Source organism: Didymella exigua (assembly GCF_010094145.1).
Source record: "Didymella exigua CBS 183.55 unplaced genomic scaffold M421scaffold_9, whole genome shotgun sequence".
NCBI classification, from domain to species: domain Eukaryota; kingdom Fungi; phylum Ascomycota; class Dothideomycetes; order Pleosporales; family Didymellaceae; genus Didymella; species Didymella exigua.
This window is the reverse complement of record NW_022984783.1, coordinates 309,644-333,524: the sequence shown is the minus strand read 5'-3', so window position 1 is coordinate 333,524 and position 23,881 is coordinate 309,644. Positions and strand designations below refer to the sequence as shown.

Below are 23,881 nucleotides of genomic sequence, written 5' to 3'. Positions count from 1 at the left end.
GGACCGAAAGACACGACAAGACACGTCAAGGATGACTGTAAATACCAGAGTCATGTTTAAAATAACACTGTACTATTTACCATGCCAAGTAATTTCATTATCTTTATCACTACTGTTACTTGGGCCTGCGCCTTGAAAATTGAAGATTCACAATATCATCACCAGCATCACAGCCACGACAAAAGCTACGATTGACAAGAAGGAGACCTCAATTGGACTACGCAGCATCGTAATCCTCCAACAGTCAACTCTCCTGCCCCACGGCCACCTCTCCCTCTCTGTGCTCGTCGACCTTCAATCTCCCCTCTCCGCTCGCCAGCCCCAGCCTCGTCACCCCCAACATCAGCGGCAGCGGCAAGACCACCATCCCCACCACCGCCTCAAACACCAACGCATTATACATATTCCCCGGCGGCATGTTGCCCTCACTATCAATCGTCCCTCCATCATTGACCATCGTCAAATCCACGCTCCTCCCATCTTTCAACGCATCCATGATCAGAACAAAACACGCCCCGAAAAACTGCCCCCCGACCCAGCAAATCGTCGAGCTAACCTCAGGACTTGCCGGGAAACTAATTTCAACAAGATACTCGAGCGCAATCGGCAGCAAGCTAAACGAACTCGCGCCCAGCACCGCACTCAGCACATACGGCGCTACAATGCTCCTTGTCTGGGGCGCCCATATCATCGCCAGGTAGCTGAGCGCCACCAGCGGGCACAGGATTTTGATCCCAAGCAGATACGCGTGCGTTCTATCGAGAACTGGGGCCGTGATACCAGCGACCACGAGGCCGACGACGATCAGCACCGCGCCGCATATGCCTGCCTCGTCTTCGGAGAAGCCGTAGGGATACAGGATTTGGTTGAGCAACGATGAGAAGGAGTTGAAGAAGCCGACGTACACGCTGAATGTTAGGAAGACGATGTAGAACGGAGGCGAGCGCAGCATGACTTTGATGGATGCAAGTACTGGCGTTCGGGATAAGCTGGAGGAGGCGGTTGGTGGTGTAGGGGGCGCCGAGGGCAGGAAGATGGAGGGTATGCATGAGACTGTTGTTATGATTGCGATGATGAGGACGATTTTGTCGACGGAGCCGAGGAGCGGGTTTATCAATTGCGCAAGCTGTGTCGTCAGTCAATTTCGCTCTCTCATATCGAATTTGTCGGTGGGGCCGGACTCACAGCGCCGCCAAACGGATTCGCCAGACTCGCCAGCGCAGTCGCGCCCACACGCCCGCGCTCCGTGAACCACATATCCGAATACCGCGTCGGCGCAGCCAGAACGAAAGGTTGTGCAAGACCAGTCAGTATCTGCCCGAACATCACAACGCCGTACATGCCGCCTGAGGCGCGTGTGCCTGCATACCGGATCCAGTTGCCGACCAGAAGGAGACCGGAGGCCCAAAGGATGCTCTCCTTCGGGGACCGGTGGAGCGTCCAGATGACCAGCGGAGCGGCGACGGCGAAGGAGAAGAGGAAACCTGTGGAGAGCCAGTTGATTGCTGTTTCCGAGACGGAGAAGTACGTTGCTGCTGACGTTGAGACCGGGGCGAATGTCAGCCACTGATGGTGTTAGTTATGAGATGCTGAGGGGATGGGTGAGGGAGACTTACGTCCCAGCTGACAACAATGTTCAGCAGTACGAGTTGTGCTAGACCGAGCCATCTTCTTTTGTATACTTTGAAATGTGTGTGGCTGTATGTCTGCTTCGACTTCGGTCGTAGTCTGAAAGTGCTTCTACGCGTCTCTGGTGATGCTTCTGTCGCACGTGATGACGACCCTTGAGCATCCTCGTGTACGTCTTCCTCGACTTGAGTTGCTTCCTTGGTCGTGCTGCCGTGAGTGTCTACAGGCGCTATGTCATTCATGTTGACTCAAGATGCGTCCAGCTTCATAAGAACCAGAATTCTCTTCGACGGAAACGTTGCGAGCTGTGCAGAAGCTGTATCGCCCTGGCCCGCACGCGGCAGGTGATCGCTGAGCTCGAGTCCTGGTGTTGAAGATGGTTCTTCTCCAAATCCTAGCTCTTTCGTGACGTCAAGCATCAAAATCCAACCCTTCCTAGATGTCTACAGGATTGAGAGAGTGATGAGAACAATGTCCGGCGTTTGTGGTCGCACACGCACTCGACGCCTGCCAATTAGCCGGTAGCCAAGATAGGAAATGGGGCGGGTCCACGAACGGACCCACCTTCTAGTTTCAAGCTAGGGGCGCGTTTGTATCGATACTTTCTGCCCCAGCTTCTGGAGCGGATTCGCTGCTTGGAACCAGGAACGGAGAAGGCGTGTTGGTGAGGGGTTGCGTGCCATGCGGTTGTTGAGGGGTGCGGGGTTCAAGTGAGAACGCCGAAGACGTTCGACGGGGGGCCGGGAGGTGCTCAGGATCTTGGAAGCGGTTTGGAAACGCGTCTAGAACGTGCTATCGAGGATCATTGTGTGAGTTCAAATTGAGTAGTCGCAGTGGTGCTGTTGGTGATATGGGAACCCCGGACTCATTGGCGACGCTTATCGAGATGTGAGAGCTGCTCCATTGCATGTGACGAGAGGCCTGCTGACGTCCGAGGATGATGCCCGGGAACGTGCAGGTGCCACATGTGCGCATTACATGAAGCCGCGCATGAGCAGCACTGTGGTTGGAGAAGTTTGTACGGGATACGAATGAGATTCCGACAAAGCTCTGGACAGCTCCGGTGCGGAAGGGGTTTACTTTACTTTTAGTTCCGCCGAGGACAGAGCACGGTCAAAGGCGCTGGGTATATGGAGCGGCAACTGGCTCCGTAGATCCACTGAGGACGCCTGGCTACGTACAGTACCTACTGGTCGTAATCCAGTGTTTAGAACCAATTTCGCCACAAGAAGATAGCATTAGCTTTGTAGACTGACGCTCAAAAGGCTTTGGAGGTCTTGCTGTTCCTCCTGATATCTGCGCATTGGTCCATACGCTCTGCACAAGTCGATATCTTCTTCTACGGACGCCGTGGTAGGTGTAGTGATTGATCTGGACATGCTTGCTTCATCACTCAAGAATGCGTTGAACGTGACAATCCCTGATACAACCGTCTCAATTAACGCCAGCCGAGTTGTGACAATAGGACGTTACGAGGGCTTGCCGCGCATGGCTGTGAGCAGAGTCCTTCAGCATAATACCGGCGCAGCCAAAATTGCATGAAGAGGCCTGAATCACTCCTATACGACAAGGGGAATACGGTCTCCTCTTCCTTGACGTCGATGTAAGCAGTAGGCAGACATTAGGGTGGTAGCAACACGTCAAGCTCTCTGAAGTCTGGTGATCAAACGTTACTTACTCTCGTTCTTGCCCTGAGCTCTCCTCAACAACCCGCACTCTCACCCACGGTACACCGGCCTCGTATACTTGAAACCAGTCTTGACTGCCCGCATGATCAGCTTCTACTACGATCAACTACCCCATACACTCAACAGCATGCAAAGGTAGTCCGTCGGCGGACGGATAGCATTTGAGACAGGTTGAGGGTCCAAATGAAGCCTGCCATGCTAGCTACCATCAACTGTCTTCAATTATCCTCGGCTGTTCGGAGCAATTATTCGCCTTGTTGTACCACTGCACGGCAAGCGTGAGGCAGAAGTCACGCGCAGCCCTTCACTGTGCTGGCCACCAAGGAGCCCACCCAGGTCATCAACTACTTCAGCCGCGACGTCGAGTGCTGAATTCAAGAAGAGAAATATAAGAGTCGAGGACAGGGATCCTGACAGCGGTCGATTGATGTTCGTGGAAAGAGTGTGTAATCAAGACTAAGAGGTGAACAATCCGACAATAAGCCACATGCTGAACACTCACTCTATGTCTGGGCATGGCCATTGAGACTAGAGTGCGCGGGTGTTGTTGCTGACTGTGAAGACCTCCACGGTCTGTCACTATCCGCAGAAGAACGATAACTGCTTTAGCAACCCCTCGGGCTCACTTACCGGCTTCCTTCGGTTGTGGTATTGTTGTAGATAGCGAGATGCTCTTGCCTTCTTTTGCATGGGCGTAGGTGCAGACTCGTCTTTGCGCTTGCTCGCTAACTGCAGGTCTATCAGTATTAGAGAATATATCCTGGATGTCATTATGGTATAAGAATATGCGTTAGGATATATGAGTGCGCTCAACTATGTACAACTCAAGAAAACTCGCCGTTGGCCTCGTCGGCATCGAGCCAACCTCTGCACATCTTGACGGCGCGATTCCTGATCATGTTAGCGATGTCCGGCGAAAAAGGCGGCATTACTACTCACCACTTCTTGAACATCTTCGCGCCTTGTTCTTGAGTTACGTTGGGCTCGAAGACCATGCGGTCCTTCTGATTGATCTCCTTCAGCTCATCAAACTCTTTCCATACGTTAACTGCGAAGCCGGCCGCGATAGCGGCGCCCAACGCGGTAGTTTCGCGCATAGCGGGGCGGTCGACGGGGATACCGATGACGTTCGCTTGTGTCTGTGGAGAAAGAAAGTTAGCGACGCGCTTAAGCCTCAATGTGATGTCATAGGAGCACCAACCTGCATGCAGAGGTTGCTGTTACTCATACCGCCGTCAACAGCCAGCATATTAAGCTTATGCCCGGAGTCCAGCTCCATCGCATCGAGAATGGCCTTTGTCTGGAAGCAAGTCGCCTCAAGAGTTGCTCGCGCGATGTGGCCCTGTTCCGTGAACTGTGTAATACCGAAGATTGTGCCCTTCGCATCGTCTATCCAGTACGGCGCGAACAGACCGGAGAACGCTGTAACGAAAACGCATCCACCGTTGTCTTCTACACTTGCAGCAAGATCACTGATCTTGTGCGAATGTGTGATGAAACCCATGTTGTTCATGAGAAACTTTACACCGGAACCAGCGACCGCTATGCTTCCCTCGAGAGCGTACACAGGCTTGCGATTGCCACCGAAGTCGTATGCAATTGTTGCGAGCAGACCATGTTTCGAGATGACTGGCTTCTCGCCAACGTTGTATAACAGGAAACAACCAGTTCCGTATGTGTTCTTTGCAGATCCAGGTGTGAACCCTTGTTGGCCGACCAACGCCGAAGATTGGTCACCTAAGCAGCCAGCGATTGGTACCCCCTTAAGAATACCTCTTGCAAGGGAACCAAAGGCGTCGGGTGAAGACGACGGGACAATCTTGGGCAGGTTCAGCTTCTTGCGGTCGAGCTTGAAGAAGTCCAGGAGCCTGTCGTCGTATTGGACGGTGTGCAGATTCATGAACATCGTTCGCGAAGCGTTCGTGCAGTCTGTGACGTGAATGTCGCGCTCCTTCCCACCGTTCAGGTTGTACAAAATCCATGTGTCGACGGTACCGAACGATAGACGGCCCTCGTCGTAGGCCTTACGAACATCCTCGACATGGTCGATAAGCCACACAAGCTTCACCGACGAGGGGTATGTGGACAGCGGCAGTCCAGTCAACTGAAGCAGCTCGTCCGCTCCCTCTCTCTGCTTCAGCTCACGGACTAACCCCTTGGTTCTTGTGTCGGGCCATGCAATCGCGTTGTAGAGCGGTACACCAGTGTTGGTGTCCCACACAACAGTGGTTTCACGCTGGTTGGTAATCCCTACTGCCTTAATGTCTGAAATATCGTAGTTCATGTCTTCGAAGATGCCAGTAGCCTTTTCTATACATGTCTCAACAGTGCTGACAAGCTCATATGGGTCGTGTTCGTGCCATCCTGACTGTGGGTAGTGTTGAGTGAACTCGATTTGGTGTTGCGCGACCGGCTGCAAGCAAGTCAGTCACGGCTACTTCGGTCACATGCAAGAACCACTCACTTCGCCCATGCCATCAAAGATAATAAATCGCGTACTTGTGGTACCCTGGTCGATAGAACCAATGAATACCTTCTCAAGCTTCTCCTCATCGAGGATCTGATCTTGTGATTCATCTGTCACCTCCTTGGGCTTCGGCTGCGGCTCAGCGCTCTTCGCGGAGATTTCTTGGATCGCCATGATTGATGTAGAAGTTTGGCGTCTATGAAGTACTGCTTTGTATTGCAGTGGGATGTATTTAATTTCTCCGCGTGTAGTGGAGATTTTCCGGTATGCGCGTCGCGTGCAATTGGTGGTTGAAGTTCCGAGGTGGTTGTGCCGTAAATGCGCGAAGAGGGACGCCTTTCGCGCGAAAGAACACCGAACTATGGTGTAGGATGTTTAAGGGCTTGAGAAAAAGTGATACAGGACTGTGCAAGAGAAAGGCGAAGAGGTCATCGTACGGCGCGCAAAGTAATCGGAGTAAAATCGGCACGCGACAACGATAATGCGCGTGGGCTTATGACGATGAGGGGTTGGTGTAGGAGAAAGCGGGGGGACCCTTAGCTATGAGGGGAAACAATTCGTGGAGCGGAACGTCAGGTGGATGCTCGAAATCTCAGCCTCAAGCAAGCTAAACAAGGTGAGCCGTCCTTTGCGACTTCTCGTCTGTTCCAAGCATTCATCGTCGATTGTTGCATCTGCTAACTGGGCCTCAACGTGCGGCTAGGCAATGCATCCGCGCGTCTTGATCATTGTGATATCAATACAGTGGGCCGATCAGCACGCGCGCTCCACAACCAAAGTTGATGGCATTATCAATCGCAGAGCCTCAACCCCCATGTCCGGAACATCGGTAACGGCACATAGTAACCAGAATTAGACGTGTAATTACTGTCAAAGCTCGAGGTATACTATAAAACATCCGGTTACGCCCGCGTGCGGTTCCGCCAAGAGCTCGAAGAGCGGTCGCCACATGCTACCCCCGAGCCCCCAAATACAATGGATCCTGCCGATCCCAAGAACTCAATGCTCATCCCTGTCGTCGCTGGCCGCTGCATCCTTCTTGGCAGCGATTCTGGCCTCTTCCTCCTCTGCAAGCTGATCCTGCGATCCCTCACGGAGCGCCTGAATGCGGTCGACAGCACCCGGCATCCGTCCGACCTTCGACGAGACCTCGCCACGTCCGATCAGACTGATTACGATGCTGGCACCGACGATGAAGGTCAGGATGAATCGGTACTCGCGGTCTGGGAATCTTGTTAGTACCGTCGCCTGTAGTGTTGAAGGTGGACTTACACCATGGGGGAGTCCAGCCCTTGAGGGCCGCGCGGGTGTCGATGAAATAAATACCAACAAAGCTCATGAACTGTGTAATTAGGGCATACTCGATAGGCATCATTGTAGCACTCCAGCCGGCCATGGGGGCGAAAACACCGATTGCATAACGAGGGTAGCCGTGTACTCCTCCGTACTTCGCCCACTCAAGACCCCAGTGGATGGCTCCAAGGAACGAGATGATCTACAAGCCATCAGTAAGTTTGGATGGACTCAGTGTTTGTGTAACGTACGCTGGCTCCGTAGCCAATCTGAATTGGCTCGAGAAGGTGGAGCAGGTGTGTGGCTGTGTGCTCGGAGAGGAATGTGCCCTGTCCGCCAACGGAGTGGTTGATTTCGTATGCGCAAAGGACGGTCGCTAACGAGGTGCCGAGGTAAGGGATTGTACCTGCAAGGCCCATGTAGTAGGCCTCCCTGGGTACTTCCTTCAGACTGAATGTCTCCTTGATGGTTTCCTGGCCAGGTCAGTTTACTTCGAGGTAGGTTCAACTTTCCTAGCTTACGATATCGCTTTTGACGCCGGCCATCATATCTATATCTTTCTCCGGAGAAGGTGTCTGCTGTTCAGACAGGATGGGATGAATCGAGCTGGTCATGGATACTGTTTCTGGAGTAGGGATAAGCTTCTCATGTGCGTATCGGTCTTCGGCCTTCTTTTGATGCTCTGTAAGGTTTCGGCGGGAAAGACTCGACCTGATTGTGGTTACGCGTGCCAATTGACATGTCTGTGGCCTCTTTGCTGCCATAGATCCAAATTGTGCTACCCATCGATGCGCAGGAGCCGCTCGCGGAGTTGGTGCGAATGGCCGCGCAGCGGACGCGGTGATCGACCTTGCAAATCGCGTAGCCCCGTTGCGAAGCATTGTGACGGACTGGGGTATATTATGAGGTACGAAAGAAACGAGCAATTGGTACTGAACGCTCAAGAGGGAAGAGGAGGTCTGGTATAGCTACCGATCTTCGACTGATGAGCTTGTTAACCAAGCTATCGAGCTCCTATCCCCGCAAGATCTCCTGACGTCATGCACGTGTCAATCCCCGGCAGATACGGATACTTGCGCAATGCTGCTGCTAACGTCTATCTCGAAAACTTTGACGTGGTTTGTCCTCATGTGACGTACTTGCTTGTCTGGCATCGTTAACGGCAATTATGGTAGGCTACGAAATATCCGCGCAAAACATGTGTTTGCAACGAGGAGCGCCCGACAATGGAACAACACAGCTTGCGCACGGGCGTCAGGATTTATCTCCCAAGCTCCGAATGCAGTGCGCGATTGAGCAAAACTCGCTCATACTGTACTCAGGTGCGAATTCTTATCTTTGGGCAAGTTTTAGGGTGATCGAAGGCGTTGTTGTGGTGCAATGAATTATTGAACATATTGATGGGTGTATTAAATTCACGAATTTTGAAGCTCAACCCCTACAGAAAACGAGCACATCACAACGCTGCACCACGTACACTTGATAAATCAATGGGATTACACAATGGCAGACCACTGATCAACGTCCCTTGTGGACGAGTATTCTGCAATGGGCTTCTGTGTCAACTCAAGTCAAGTGTCTCATAAAGACTCGCGAGTGTCAGGCTACAGGGCTGCCAGTTGAACAAATCATCAAATTAGCATGCCGTACTGGCAAATGAGGAAGAACCTATGGGCCTTGGAAGCACTGTACTATCCAGGTGTGCGATTCGAGCGTTACCCAGCAACTGCACGTGCTATTGGAGCGGCCCATGATTGTCGATCAACTGTCAAGATATTGGAGGTACCCATCCGCTGTCGTACTTCGTGCACTGCCACAGTTCAACGGCAGCTAAGGAAACTATGATCAAGCCCGGAGGTATCATGGAAGTCCCACCCAGATCTGATGTGTCATGTTGACGCTCCCATAAGATGTCTATTCAAAACCCAACACAGGCAAGACGCCTGTGATACCGTGAATAGATCCCGGAGGTCCATCGTGCTCATATCATCATTGTTCTCAACGGAGCTGCTTGGCATGCGACATGCAGTTCGTCAAGCACGACAAGATGCGCCCATCAATGCACTCCGGAGACCCTCTACAAATTGCACGGATGAGAGTGAAGCGATGTAAAATGCTCAGATGAACACAAAATGGCCGTTGAGACACTCGCAGACTCGCCTTCTGCAGATGAATAATGGGTGGGCCTTGACCAACACCCCTAGCGGTCACCCTCATATGTGGAGGATTTGACTCTGGCGCTCCCAAGACTGATGTGATTGTTTGTTTCGAGTGACTGCTGTTTGGCTGCAAACAGTGACTGCGATCAGGTTGGGTGGCGGTGCATTATCAGGCAGCAAGGCTCAATCCTTGGTCAAACCATCGCAAAGCTTGCTCGCTGTTTCGACAACGTGGAGCCATTGAACGATTGCACGAGATGCCTCGACGATGTTCTCGAAGTTGCTTGACGAGGCTCTCTTCGGCGAGGTTCTTTCAAACGTCTGATGAGGTGGCGACGTGGGGCTATCCGTGCATGGTGGGGTGAACTTCGTCATAGCAACCGCAGAAGAACGGTCGCAGAAAGAATACTCAGACAGCTTCAACGGGGCACAATGGCGGTGCAACTGCCCGCAAACGCTGTTAGTGTGAAGGAAACGAGGCTAAGTGCTTCCAACAATGTTTCAAGGCGGGTCGCGGTGTCCGCGCGCCAACCAGAAGGTTCCGTCAAGTTCTTGTTCTGCGCGATTCCACGCGATTCTTTAACAAAAATCTGTCTCGCCCACCGCTTTTAAAAGCCCACCCCGCCGTTGCTCGTCCACGCCCCAAGAACATCAAACATTCACCTCAGCAAAGCCTCACTATAATCAAGTCACCGACTTGTGAGCACTCGATAGCGTTTCTTTTCTTTGATACCCCACACCACACACAACCGCCATCATGTCTGCCATCGGTTCGTACACCCCCAACAGCAGTGCTTTGAACACCAGCTAACATTTTCAGGTATTGATCTCGGTACAACCTACTCTTGCGTAGGCATCTTCAGGGATGACCGCATTGAGATTATCGCGAACGACCAGGGTAACCGTACTACACCGTCGTTCGTCGCCTTCACAGACACAGAGTAAGCTCTATCACGTTCAATTGGTCCAGGTGGATGCTAACATATTCAGGCGCCTCATCGGTGACTCCGCGAAGAACCAGGTTGCCATGAACCCTATCAACACAGTTTTCGACGCCAAGCGCCTTATTGGCCGCAAGTTCGCCGACGCTGAGGTTCAGGCCGACATGAAGCACTTTCCCTTCAAGGTAATCGACAAGGCTGGCAAGCCCGTCATCCAGGTCGAATTCAAGGGCGAGGAGAAGACTTTCACACCTGAGGAGATCTCCTCCATGGTCCTTGTCAAGATGAGGGAGACCGCTGAGTCGTACCTCGGTGGAACTGTCAACAACGCCGTCGTCACAGTCCCTGCTTACTTCAACGACTCGCAACGTCAAGCCACCAAGGATGCCGGTCTCATTGCTGGCCTGAACGTCCTCCGCATCATCAACGAGCCCACTGCCGCGGCTATCGCCTACGGTCTTGACAAGAAGACCGAGGGTGAGCGTAACGTCCTCATCTTCGATCTTGGAGGTGGTACATTCGATGTATCCCTCTTGACTATTGAAGAGGGTATCTTCGAGGTCAAGTCTACTGCCGGAGACACCCACTTGGGTGGTGAGGACTTCGACAACCGCCTTGTCAACCACTTCACTAGTGAATTCAAAAGGAAACATAAGAAGGTCAGCTATGCCATCAAATTACTTCCTAAAATTCATTGACTAACTCCATACTAGGATCTCACTTCTAACGCCCGCGCCCTTCGTCGTCTCCGCACCGCCTGCGAGCGTGCCAAGCGCACTCTCTCTTCCTCTGCTCAAACCTCCATTGAAATCGACTCCCTGTTCGAGGGTATCGACTTCTACACTTCGATTACCCGTGCCCGTTTCGAGGAGCTCTGCCAGGATCTCTTCCGCTCCACCATGGAGCCCGTCGAACGTGTCCTCCGCGACGCTAAGATTGATAAGTCCTCTGTTCACGAGATTGTTCTTGTCGGTGGTTCCACACGTATCCCCAAGGTTCAGAAGATGGTCTCCGACTTCTTCAACGGCAAGGAGCCCAACAAGTCCATCAACCCTGACGAGGCTGTTGCCTACGGTGCCGCTGTTCAGGCGGCTATCTTGTCTGGAGACACTTCCTCTAAGTCCACCAACGAGATCCTCCTTCTCGACGTCGCGCCGCTCTCTCTCGGTATCGAGACTGCTGGTGGTGTCATGACTGCTCTCATCAAGCGCAACACCACTATCCCCACCAAGAAGTCTGAGGTCTTCTCCACCTTCTCCGACAACCAGCCTGGTGTCCTCATCCAGGTCTACGAGGGTGAGCGTGCCCGCACAAAGGACAACAACCTCCTCGGAAAGTTCGAGCTTACCGGAATCCCACCTGCGCCCCGTGGTGTCCCTCAGATTGAGGTCACCTTCGATGTTGACGCCAACGGTATCATGAACGTCTCCGCTCTCGAGAAGGGCACCGGAAAGACCAACAAGATCGTCATCACCAATGACAAGGGTCGCCTGTCCAAGGAGGAGATCGAGCGCATGCTTGCTGAGGCCGAGAAGTACAAGGCTGAGGATGAGGCCGAGTCTTCCCGTATCTCTGCTAAGAATGCCCTCGAGTCCTACGCTTACTCTCTCCGCAACACTCTCTCAGACTCTAAGGTCGACGAGAAGCTCGATGCTGGCGACAAGGAGAAGCTCAAGGCCGAGATCGACAAGACCGTTGCCTGGTTGGACGACAACCAGACTGCTACCAAGGACGAGTATGAGTCTCAGCAGAAGGAGCTCGAGGGTGTCGCCAACCCCATCATGATGAAGTTTTACGGAGCTGGTGGTGAGGGTGGCATGCCTGGCGGTATGCCTGGCGGTGCTCCCGGCGGTGCCGCTCCTGGCGCTGGCGGCGATGACGGTCCTACCGTCGAGGAGGTCGACTAAGCGGATCGCTCCCTTGAGTCTTCTTCTGTGTCTTTCTTCATTCGAGCATAGACTTCTTCATTTGGGCGGTCTTTGGAGTTTACGGCCATAAAGGCCTTTTCACGGTTTCATTTGCATCAGACGAGTTACGATAATGACTGGAAAAGTTTGGTCGTGGAATGCATGTGATAATATATCCCGAGTAGAATCCACTTAATAACTAAACTGCCCCCAATGCTAGTGATGTATGAATACGACCTTCATTTTGACTACTGTCCTTCGACTGAGCCTTGTCTGCGACTTGCAGTGTGTCGGGCTCGGTCGAGTCCCGCAACCTTGTAACTAACAAGGTGCTTGTGCCTTCTCCACCACTTAGCATACACACCCTGAAGTCGCCAAGGGAAAAGCGATTTGCCAGTATCACCGCGCACTGCGTGCCTTTTTACGCTTGATCATCTATCTTGCATCATAGGGCAATGACGACAACCCTTCACCCGTACATATCATACACCATTCTCATGCCTACCATGCGTCCTTCCCAGATTGATTTACACGTATCCAGCCCTCTCAATCCTTCCCCGCCAGCGCAAAGGGCTTCTCGACCCTCTCACTCTCCCCTCTCCTCGTCCACACATCCTCACTATTTGGCCGCTCCTTGAGCGCCTTCTCCTTCTCGGCATACCGCTCCTGAATCAGCCTCTCCTTGATCTCCGGGCCCGAGTAGCTATTCTTCGTCCTCATGCAGAACCAAAAATCACTCCAGTGATCCGAACAGCTGCGTAGTTGTCCGTGTCGGTATATGTCATTGAAGTGCCCACCGAGCGAGGAGCAGTAGAACGCGCTGTCGAAGGCGGCGCGGCACGACATGCTGCGCGGCAGGGTAGGGTCGAATTCGGGCTCGCCGTTTGAGGGCTCGGGGGTGGAGCGAGGTGTGCTGAGCGAGGGCGGTGCGAGGTGTGGGTGTGCGGCGTAGAAGTCCGGATCGTGCGGTGCTTCTGTCGACTGTGCATGTGTGGGTGGTGGCGTGCTGTATTGTGATTGTGTGGGGGGCAGGGCTTGGCCTGTTGCTGGGAGCAGCTGGACTTGCTGCTCGGTCGCCGGGGCCGTGATAGGCTTTGGAGCGTCTGGTGGGGAGCTTGAGAAGGGCCACATGTTGGACGGATGTGCAGGTGGGCGATCGTTGGGGCGCGATTGCTGGGTTCAAGGACCCTGAGATCGAACTGCAACGCGGGGAAGAACCTGTCAATTGGACCCTGAAGATGGACAACAAGAGCTTTGCGGAAGATAGATGGACTTTGGCGTCCAGCGCGAGTCTGCGCGACTGACAGACGCTTGGGCTCGAGAAAACGCGACTGGGGTCAAATTAGTTACATGTGTCTGGCGAATCACAGCCAATGCCAGCCGCTCCTCGGCCCTCGCAGGTTACGCGGGATGGAATTTGGCGGACCAGTACGTCATGCACTGCGGGCTGCAGCTGCCTTGCAGCGATCGCTGGACTTCGACCTGGCTGGCTTGCTGTCTTGTACGCGTGGGTCCAGACTGTCGCCGTGTCTTATCAACGGATTGCTGCTTGCGAGCGTCTTTTCATTTCGTCACTCTCCTTGCGAATCTTGCTCGGCCGCCTATCCTCGGGAACACCAGTGCTCGACGCGTCCCAGCTCGACAGCGCACTCTGCACGCACCCCGCCTTGTTTCTACGGTTTACGATACCCAGCCTCGCCGTCAGTTTGCATCGCCGCACGACCTCCATGACTTCACAAAGTCTCACGACGTAACGAACGACACCCTCTCGACCCCGCATACCCCACACCCACACTTACCCCTACGCCCCGACCCGGCCAACGGTCGCCCGCCGCCGCCATGCTTGAGGGCCTCGTCTCCACACTGCTCAATCGGTTCTTGGGCATGTACGTCCAGAACTTCGATCCTAAGCAGCTGAATGTTGGCATCTGGTCTGGTGACGTCAAGCTGAGAGATCTCGAGCTCCGCCGTGAAGCTCTCGATCAGCTGCGACTGCCACTCAATGTCGTGGAGGGCCACCTTGGCTCGCTCACACTATCAATTCCCTGGTCGAACCTTCGAGGGAAGCCGCTGAGGGTGCAGATCGAGGATGTCTTTCTGCTGGCAGCGCCCAAGGAGGATGCTGACTACGACGCAGAAGAGGAAGACCGAAGAGCGCACGCTGTCAAGATGGAGAAGCTGGACAGCGCGGAACTACTGAAGGAGCGCAACACAGAAGGCATGAGCGCTGAAGAGCAGCAGAAGAACCAGAGCTTCACGGCGAGCATGGTGACTGCCATCGTCGATAACGTTCAAGTTACAGTGAAGAACATCCACATTCGATACGAAGACTCGATATCAGACCCCGGACACCCCTTCGCCCTGGGTCTCACCCTCGCCGACTTCAGCGCCGTCAGCACCGACGAGAACTGGAAATCCACCTTCATCCAGGGCAACGCCGCCTCGACACACAAGCTTGCAACACTGAGCTCCCTGGCGGTATACTGGGACACAGATGCAAATCTCCTTGGCACAGGGAAAGGCAGCGACAGCAGAGACGAGCAGCAAATCGAGCACTCTGATTTCATCAAGACGCTGCGCGACATGATTGCAAGAGGCGACAGTCCCGAGCTCGGGGATCACCAGTTTATCCTAAAGCCCATCAGCGGTCGCGCGGGACTCGAGATAGATAAGACTGGCAAGGCCGATGTGCCGAAGATGAAGGCTCGTCTACTCTTTGACGAGCTGGGTTTCATCATCGACGAGGACCAATATCGCGACGCGCTGATGTTAGTTGACCTCTTCCACTACTTCATCAGACATCAGGAATACAAGAAGTTCCAACCGAAGTCATCGCCAAAAGAAGACCCTGCCGGCTGGTTGCGGTTCGCCGGGCAAGCCGTCCTTGACAAGATCCACGATCGCAATAAGAGGTGGAGCTGGGCATACTTCAAGGAACGACGAGACGACCGCCTGCGCTACATTGAACTGTTCAAGAAAAAGAAGAAGGAGGAGAAGCTTGGGCCGGATGAAGCTGAAGAACTCGATAAGCTGGAGAAGAAGTTGACATATGAAGACCTTCGCTTCTGGCGATCTCTGGCTCGCAACCAGCTGCGCAAGGAGAACGTTGGTATCAAGAAGGCGCCACAGAAGCAAGGCTGGGGCTCATGGATCGGATGGGGTGCCAAGCAGGAACATCACACCGAAGACAACACCCAGATGACAGAAGCGCAGCGGAAGGAGCTCTACGAGGCAATTGATTGGGATGAGAAGAAAGCTATCGCCGAGTCGGTAGACATGCCCCGCGAATACGTAAAGATGGAGGTGAACATGAGTCTGCGGACCGGCAGCTTTACATTAAAACGCGATCCACACGGCAAGTCGAACGAGATTCTCCGCCTGCTCTTCGACGGCTTCAGCACGCAGTTCCTGCAACGCACAGACTCGATGTTTGTGAAGCTCGCACTCGAAGGCATGCGCTTGTATGACGGCACGACGGAGGGGAGCCTTTTCCCTCAAATCATCACCATCAAGGACGCGCCCCCTGTTCCGGATGACAAGCGCATCGAAGAGCTCGATGGCGAAAATGAGAAGAAGGAGGACGAGGAGGACGAGGAGGACGACAAGGAAGACCCCTTCTTCTTTCTCACTTTCGAGAATAATCCTCTCGATGACAGCGCAGACACTGCTCTCACAGTCAAGCTGAAAGGTATGGAGTTCGTTTATAACCCGAGGTTCGTGGTCGAGTCTGTGAAGTTCTTCAAGCCTCCTGAGCGACACATGGAGTCTATTGGCGCGCTCATGGAGACTGCTGGAGCAACGGTCGACACCATCCGACAGCAGACTCGTGCTGGTCTGGAATTTGCCCTCACTGAGCACAAGACCATCAACGCACAGCTCGACCTGCAGGCACCACTCATCATCATCCCAGACTCTGTCACCAAGAAGTCAAGCAACTGCCTCATCCTCGATGCCGGTCACGCGAGCGTGACGAGCGAGCTCATCGACAAGGACACATTGCGCGACATTCAATCGAAACAGCAGCAACAGTACACTGATGAGGACTTCAGACGTCTGGAAGACCTCATGTATGACAAGTTCACGCTCAAGCTGCAGTCGACGCAAGTGCTTATCGGGCCTTCCATTGAGGAGACAAAGTCACAGCTTGAAGAGAACTCAGCATTGAAGAACTTTCACATCGTCGACAAGATCAACATGGACTTCAAGGTCGAGCTTTGCATCGTCCCTAAAGCAACAGATCTTACCAAGTTCCGAGTCTCGGGAAACCTCCCAGTGCTTCATGCATCAATCTCTGATGCCAAGTACAAAAACTTGATGAAGCTCATCGATGTGGCGGTTCCCAAATTTGACGATGACAACGCCACAAGCAAGCAAGTCACAGAAGGTGCGAAGGGCCCGTCGAACCTCAAGCTGGCCAGCGACGCGAATGCAACAGACAAGGACGCTCTGGGGCGACCTCGCTCCAAGTCTTTCCAATTCGCTGCCCAGGAGCATGAGCTCGTCATGGAGGAAGACCACGATCAAGACACCAACGAAAAGTTCGAAGACGCGCCCGAAGACGAGAGCAAGAACACACATGTGCATCAACGCAACTTCGAATTCAGGTTCACCGTCGACAAGCTCCAAGGTTCACTCTACAGGACTGACCAGGAAGGTCGCAAGCCAGATCAACTTCTCGTTGAGCTTGTTGCTGAACACTTTGATCTCGACTTCTACCAGGAGCCGTTCGAGATGGGCGCGCACGTTCGCCTGAAGAGCTTGGCAGTCGAAGATCACGTTGAGGAGAATCCATTGCCAGAATTCCGCAACATCGTCTCCTCTGAGGACGACTCTGCAGATGAGCAGAAGGATCTATTTACGCTGAAGTTCACCAAGGTCAATAAAGAGTCACCAGAATTCCAGACGAAGTGGGAGGGCATTGCGACAAACCTCGATGTCGCTGTCTCAACCATCAATCTGATCGTCACAAGAAGGACCTTGCTGACACTTCTTGACTTCGTGCTCATCACCTTTACGAACCCAGATCAGACCCAGAACCAGCAGGCACAGATTACTGCCAAGTCGGACGAGCAGCAAGTAGCTAAGCAAATCAACGCTGAGCCAGATAAGATACGCATTCGAGCTGAACTGAAGCGAATCGCAGTCGTTCTTAACAACGACGCGATCCGCTTGGCAACTCTCAGCTTGAGCTCAGGTGATGTTGGCATCATGCTCAACGGAGGCACAATGCGCATCGGCGGACGACTTGGCAACCTCTCGCTCATCGACGATGTCAATCAAGGTGTGCCAGAGACATCTTCGCTGCGCCAACTGGTCACTATCGAAGGAAAGAACCTTGCGGACTTCAGCTATGAGACATTCGACTCGGAATCAGAAAGCTACCCCGGCTACGACACGTCTGTGGCGCTTAAGACTGGCTCTATCAAGATCAACTTCCTTACGGAGCCTTTCCGGAAGATCATGGAGTTCGCCGTCAAGTTCGGCAAGATGCAAGCCATTTTCAACGCAGCACGTCAAGCCGCAGCAAACCAAGCCACTCAGATCCAGCAGAATCCTGCGAAGTTCCACTTCGACATTACTATCAGCACGCCGATCGTTGTCTTCCCCAGAATGGTGATCTCAGACAAACCTGAGCGTGACACCTTGACAGCGAACCTTGGTGAGATCTACGCGAAGAACGAGTTCACACCGCTGGATGACTCGGAGAATTCCGATGTCGCCAATAAGATCTCTGCCGGAATCAGGAACATCAAGCTCACATCTGACCTCCATTACGAAGATGACCGTGCTGAGGCGCTTGAGTTGATCGACAAGGTCGATCTTGACTTCAATATTACCATGGTCGAGCACAAGGCTGGTCAACACCGCCCGGATACGGAGATCGACGGATCCATGTCTGACATCAACTTGCGCCTCACACCAGAGCAAATGAAATTTGCCTTGGAGCTGTCTCGTACCATTCCTCAAGCATTCGCGACCGAGCCGGATGCCATCGACGAGGAAGTCAAGGAAGAGGTTCTTATAGCCAAGACGGCGCCTGTGCGACAACTCACAGAGACAGAGTCTCCAGACGAGCCATTGAAAGACGTGGTGTCGTCCCAAGGACCTGAGCTGTCGACTGATGCCGATAAGTGGACGAAGCTGGACTTCGTGTTCAAGGTTGGCGCCATCGCTCTGGAACTGATCAGGTCGAAGGAAGGCGAGCCCATCGGCGATGTTGAAGCCGCTAGTCTTTCGAAGTTCTCGCTTAACGACACCAATGTCAAGGTCCGTATGATCAGTGACGGAGCTATGGAGGCAGAGCTTGTGGTTCACTCATTCTCGATCCGCGACAGTCGACAAATGGGCACGAACAAGTTTCGCAAGATCTTGTCTTTGATCAACAACGATGTCAAGCAGCAATTCATGGCTAGCGTGTCAATCTCCGGTGGGAAGGAGCGCAACATGATTGCGCTTCTCACAATCGACAGCCCAAGAATTATCTTGGCTTTGGATTACCTCTTTGCCCTGCAGGCTTTCGTCAACGCCGGTCTCGCTACCGATGAGCCGTTGAATATCGAGGAGGAGACCGCCGACGAAGATACTGACAGCGACGACGAGATGGTGTCACAGAATGCATCGAGGACTCTCCAGAAGCCAGACGCGCCTGCTGACCCAGCACAGGACGGTATGAGCATGGCGTTCCGGGTGAACCTCGTAGATGCACAGGTCGTGCTTATCGCCAACCCAACGATTGCCAACTCCGAAGCCATCGTGTTGGGCACAAAGCAAGTACTTTTATCAAAGCAGCAGGCCATGACGTTACAAGTCGAAAAGATTGGCATGTTTTTGTGCCGCATGGATCGCTTTGAGACGAACCGGCTGCGCATCCTCGACGACTTCAGCATTCAGACGGCATTGGACATGCGCAACCAGAACTCGAAGTCATCATTGATCAGCATCAACGTTGAAATCGAGCCTCTCGTCCTGCGCTTGTCGCTTCGCGATATCCTACTCGCTATGCAGATTGCCAATCGTGCGACTGCTATGCAAGCAGCTGACGACAAGAAGCTGCCCGACGAGGGAGCAAAACAGCTCAAGCCTAGCACACCATCGAAGAAAGCGAAATCGACAGCTGCACCTAGTACCACACGACCTCGGGCTAAATCGATTGCGAAGACAAAGCGTTCGAGCCAACAGGAGGCGCAAATGCAGCAGCCGCAGGCCGGCTCTGCGGTTCTCAAGCGCGAGGAGATGCATATCAACCTCGAAGGCCTACGTGTGGTTCTCATTGGTGACGTGCACGAAATGCCAATGCTCGACTGGCGGGTCAAGAAGTTTGGCGTTGATGTTCGCGATTGGTCAGGTGCGATGGTCGCTGACACCTCGCTGGAGACTCTCATCAATGTCTACAACTTCTCCAAGTCCGCATGGGAGCCGTTGATCGAGCCATGGAGTATCGGATTCCATATGGCGAAGGATCTGAACCCAGATCGTCTATCTGTGGAACTGTACTCTCGCAAGTCGATGGAGCTCACCGTGACCGCGGCGACTATTGCATTGGGTTCTAAGTCGTTTGACTTCCTGACGGCTGACGAGGATATCTTGTCGAAGCCTCGTGCAAGCGATGCCCCATACCGCATCCGCAACTACACAGGCTTCAGTCTTGATGTGTGGGCCGAGGGCAAGGAGCAGGACGGCTATGCTGCAAAGCTTGATGACGGCGAGGAGCAGCCGTGGCGATTCGAAGACCCAATGTCAACTCGTGAGACATTGTCAACAGATGGCGCGACCGGTATGCTCGGCATCAGGCTTCAGGGTAGTGGCTTCGACACGCTCTCTCGCATCCCTGTGCACCGAGAAGGAGAGTCGTTGTATAACCTGAGACCCAAGCAGGACAGGGTTCAGCATCGTATCCTCGTTGAGGTCAAGCTCGGGGCGGACAACATCAAGAACATCACCTTTAGGTCCCCGCTGCTAGTCGAGAACAACACCCAGATCCCCATCGAGATCGGCATGTTCAGCCCCGAGGAGGGCCACCTCCTCAAGATCGATAAGATCGCACCTGGTGACGCACGGCCAGCACCTATTGGGTCTGCGTATATGCATTCGATCGTCATCCGTCCAGATCAAGGTTTCGGTTATAATTGGTCTAACGAGCGTCTCTTCTGGAAGGACTTGTTAAAGCGCCCGACAAGGACCATCACTTGTCACGGCGAGCAAGATGAACAGGCACCGCCGTTCTACTTCCAGATGCATGCAGCCTACGACAAGAAGGACCCACTGACTGGTACATACCCGTACATGCGCCTGCGTCTGCAAGCACCGGTTGAGGTGCACAACCTGTTGCCATATGATTTCAAGTACAGAATCTACGACAGTAGCACGAAGAAGGACTGGACCAACTTTCTGCGAAAGGGAGGTATCAGCCCGGTTCACGTGGTGGAGCTGTCGCATCTCCTGCTCATCAGCGTAGAGATGCAAGAAGGGCCGTACAAGCCTAGCAAGTTTGGCATCATCAACTCCACAGATCGAGAGAGTTTCAGAAGAGAGAAGGTACTCGAAGTCAAGGGCGACAACGATACGACATTGCACCTCAATATGCACTTCTAGTAAGTTGTTTCGACGTCATAGATTGGACTACACTGACTTTTCTCAGCAACTTCCCTGATGGTGGAGGTGCCTTCAAGGTCGCGATCTTCAGTCCTTACATTGTCTTGAATCGTACTGGTCTCAACCTGGATCTGAGGTCACAGCAGCAGCAATTCATGGGCGGAGGCCGGTCTTCAGGCGCCCAAGGTAACTTCAGCGACGATCAGACCGATGCTGGTAAGGCTTTGCCTTTCATGTTCTCCTATCCATCCGAGAACAAGAAGAACCGCGCGCTTATCAAGGTCGGTGACTCGACCTGGAGTAAACCTCAAAGTTTCGACGCCATCGGAAGCACCTACGCCGTCTCGATTCCTGCAAGCAACTCGAGATCAGACATGCATCTCGGTGTGTCCGTCGCTGAGGGTGAGGGCAAGTACAACTTGACAAAGGTCATCTCCGTCGCCCCGCGCTTCATCGTCAAGAACAGGCTCGATGAGGAGGTCCTTATTCGTGAGCCTGGCCAATCCGATTGGATGACACTGAAGGCGGGAGAGCTGCTGCCCCTTCGATGGCTCAAACAAGGCGGGTCACCACAGTTGTCGCTCTGCTATCCTGGAGTCAACAACCAATGGACTTCTCCATTCAACATCTCGAACGTCGGCAATGTGCACGTCAAGCTTTCCAAGACTGGTCAACGTCAGAAACTGGTGCGCATCGATGTGTTGATGGAGCAAGCTACTATCTTTGTCCACTTCAGTGTCGAGACGAAGCACTGGCCTTTCTCGTTCAAGAACATGAGCGACCAAGAGTTCTTGTATTGGCAACAGAACCCCAATCTTGAGGAAGATGAGGACGACCGTAGCTCTGGATTCAGGCCCATCAGATACCGCTTGCCACCAAGAAGCATCATGCCGTATGCCTGGGACTTCCCCGCGGCGAAGAACAAGGAGATAGTCATTAGTGGCAACGGCAGAGAGCGACACGTCAAGCTTGCTGAGATTGGTCCCCTCATTCCCTTCAAGATTCCACCCGGCCAGCAAGGAGGCGGCATGAAGGTCATTGATCTGAATGTTGTCGCCCAGGGCCCGACCCAGACGCTCGAAATCTCCAACTATAAGCCGTCGAAGAGCTTGTACAAGCAGAAGTCTGGTACCTCATCTTCGACAACAACGGGCTTCGAGGTCAAGGACCAGGACACCGACGTCACCTTCAAGGCGCAACTGCGTCTTGCTGGTATCGGCATCTCCCTTGTCAACCGCCACTTGCGCGAACTGGTGTATGTCACGTTGCGTGACCTCGAGCTGAAGTATTCGGACTCGGCTCTCTACCAAATGGTCAACGTGCAAGTCAAGTGGATCCAGATCGACAACCAGTTGTACGGCGGTATCTTCCCTATCATCTTCTATCCCAGTGTGGTTCCGAAGACTGGTAAGGAGATGGAGGCGCATCCTATTTTCCAAACGAGCATCACAAAGGTCAAGGACGACTCGTACGGTGTGCTGTACATCAAGTACTTCAGTTTCCTGCTGCAGCAGATGACCCTCGAGATCGACGAAGATTTCATCTTTGCGTTGATCGACTTCGCTAAGATCCCTGGAGCTTCGTGGTCGGAGGAAGCTGAGGGCAAGCTTTGGGACGACTCACTCGATCTTCCAGAGCCGAAGCAGGAGCAATCTGGTCAGGATGTCTACTTCGAGCTGCTGCACCTGCAGCCTATGCAGATCGATCTGTCGTTCGTCCGCACTGAGCGCATCAATGCTGAGGACACCATGTCCACCTCAAACCCCTTCATGTTCGCGGTGAACGTTCTCACAATGTCGATTGGCAATGTCAACGATGCGCCAGTCCGCTACAACTCGCTCATCCTGGAGAACGCTCGTATCTCAACGACTGCATTGATCAACAACATCAAGAATCATTACGTGCAGGAGTCCTTGAGACAGGTTCATGTCATTATTGGCTCGGCCGACTTCCTTGGTAACCCAGTCGGTCTCTTCACCAACATCAGTTCTGGTGTCGCTGACATCTTCTATGAGCCATACCAAGGTCTCGTCAAGTCTGATCGTCCTGAGGATCTCGGTATCGGCATCGCAAAGGGTGCGTCAAGTTTTGTCAAGAAGTCCGTCTTCGGATTCTCGGACAGTATGGCCAAGTTCACGGGCAGTATGTCGAAGGGTCTGTCCGCTGCAACCCTTGACAAAGAATTCCAGGACCAGCGCCGCAACACCCGCTCTCGCAATAGGCCCAAGCACGCCCTCTACGGCATCACAGCCGGTGGTAACGCCTTCGCCAACAGTCTTGCCTCCGGCCTCGGCGGTCTCGCACGCCACCCCATCCAAGGTGCCGAAAAAGAAGGCGCCTTCGGCTTCGTCAAGGGTGTTGGCAAGGGCCTCCTTGGTGTCCCCACCAAGGCTGCAATCGGTGCCTTCGACCTCGCCTCCAACATGGCCGAAGGTGTGCGCAATACCACCACAGTCTTCGACCAGGAAGGCCTCGACCGCGTACGCCTGACACGCTTTATCGGCACCGATGGCATCGTGCGCCCGTACTCGCAGCGCGAAGCCCTCGGCCAGTTCTGGCTCAAGACGCTTGACAACGGAAAGTACTTCAACGAAGACTACATCGCGCACCTGGAGCTGCAGAATAAGGATGTCCTCATCATGCTGACGTATAACGCTATCATGATGGTGCGCACCAAGAAGCTGCAGACAGAGTGGGATGTGCCGCTCAAGGATGTGCAGACTATCAGCAAGGAGAGGACGGGACTCAGTATTACGCTCAAAGGTGGAACGAATGGGCCTTTTATACCCGTGGGCGATGAGGGGAGTCGTAACTGGTTCTACAGACAGGTTGCGGTCGGGGTTAATGCGTATAATGATCGGTGGAACGCTAAGGGTTGAGCAGGCCGACAGAGGGGTTTGTGGTATTGCATAGCGATGGTTGGCTTCAGATTGGGCTTTCGTGTAGGTAACATATTTAATGAGTACATATGTTTCTTTTTCATCCCTGGGTCATATGCATTCGCTACCTGAGATACACCAACAGCAGCAGGCCCTGCGAAGCATTTCAACTCCCGGGCAGGTACCACGAAGAGCCGTGCCAGCGCAGTCACTCATGCCTTGATCAATGAACCGCTTCGTAAATTGGCCAGCCATCTTGCGATGCGGCTTGTGTGCAAGAGCGGCGGAGAGTGCCCGTCTCTGTCTTATTACAAGGGTCACGTTTG

At 53.4% G+C, this 23,881-nt stretch overlaps 6 protein-coding genes across 6 annotated transcripts; 2 read left to right on the top strand and 4 right to left on the bottom strand.

The window, feature by feature from the left end:
* Window positions 1–244: 244 nt before the first annotated feature.
* On the bottom strand, window positions 245–1,871 carry M421DRAFT_99995 (MFS general substrate transporter; the record flags this gene model as incomplete). The annotated part of the gene is made up of 3 exons (XM_033598826.1): window positions 245–1,126; window positions 1,186–1,566; window positions 1,617–1,871. 3 exons carry the CDS (start codon window positions 1,869–1,871, stop codon window positions 245–247), a joined length of 1,518 nt encoding a protein of 505 aa, XP_033450250.1.
* A 2,203-nt stretch (window positions 1,872–4,074) lies between these two features.
* On the bottom strand, window positions 4,075–6,345 carry M421DRAFT_419028 (glycerol kinase). Its single transcript, XM_033591982.1, has 4 exons — window positions 5,782–6,345; window positions 4,519–5,730; window positions 4,257–4,456; window positions 4,075–4,208 (listed from the first exon to the last, which is right to left on the bottom strand). The coding sequence occupies exons 1-4, from the start codon at window positions 5,956–5,958 to the stop codon at window positions 4,142–4,144; spliced, it is 1,656 nt and encodes a 551-aa protein (XP_033450249.1). The 5' UTR covers window positions 5,959–6,345; the 3' UTR covers window positions 4,075–4,141.
* Window positions 6,346–6,783: 438 nt separating this feature from the next.
* On the bottom strand, window positions 6,784–7,958 carry M421DRAFT_59253 (uncharacterized protein; the record flags this gene model as incomplete). The annotated part of the gene is made up of 4 exons (XM_033595669.1): window positions 6,784–7,007; window positions 7,057–7,279; window positions 7,329–7,550; window positions 7,599–7,958. 4 exons carry the CDS (start codon window positions 7,956–7,958, stop codon window positions 6,784–6,786), a joined length of 1,029 nt encoding a protein of 342 aa, XP_033450248.1.
* A 960-nt stretch (window positions 7,959–8,918) lies between these two features.
* On the top strand, window positions 8,919–12,084 carry M421DRAFT_99972 (heat shock 70 kDa protein; the record flags this gene model as incomplete). The annotated part of the gene is made up of 4 exons (XM_033598823.1): window positions 8,919–8,934; window positions 10,057–10,177; window positions 10,227–10,836; window positions 10,891–12,084. 4 exons carry the CDS (start codon window positions 8,919–8,921, stop codon window positions 12,082–12,084), a joined length of 1,941 nt encoding a protein of 646 aa, XP_033450247.1.
* A 318-nt stretch (window positions 12,085–12,402) lies between these two features.
* M421DRAFT_382556 (uncharacterized protein) lies at window positions 12,403–13,569 on the bottom strand. Its single transcript, XM_033589871.1, has one exon. The coding sequence runs from the start codon at window positions 13,213–13,215 to the stop codon at window positions 12,631–12,633; it is 585 nt and encodes a 194-aa protein (XP_033450246.1). The 5' UTR covers window positions 13,216–13,569; the 3' UTR covers window positions 12,403–12,630.
* A 354-nt stretch (window positions 13,570–13,923) lies between these two features.
* Window positions 13,924–23,555, top strand: M421DRAFT_59727 (vacuolar protein sorting-associated protein 13a; the record flags this gene model as incomplete). Its single annotated transcript, XM_033595707.1, has 2 exons — window positions 13,924–20,675; window positions 20,723–23,555. The coding sequence occupies 2 exons, from the start codon at window positions 13,924–13,926 to the stop codon at window positions 23,553–23,555; spliced, it is 9,585 nt and encodes a 3,194-aa protein (XP_033450245.1).
* Between the last annotated feature and the right edge of the window lie 326 nt (window positions 23,556–23,881).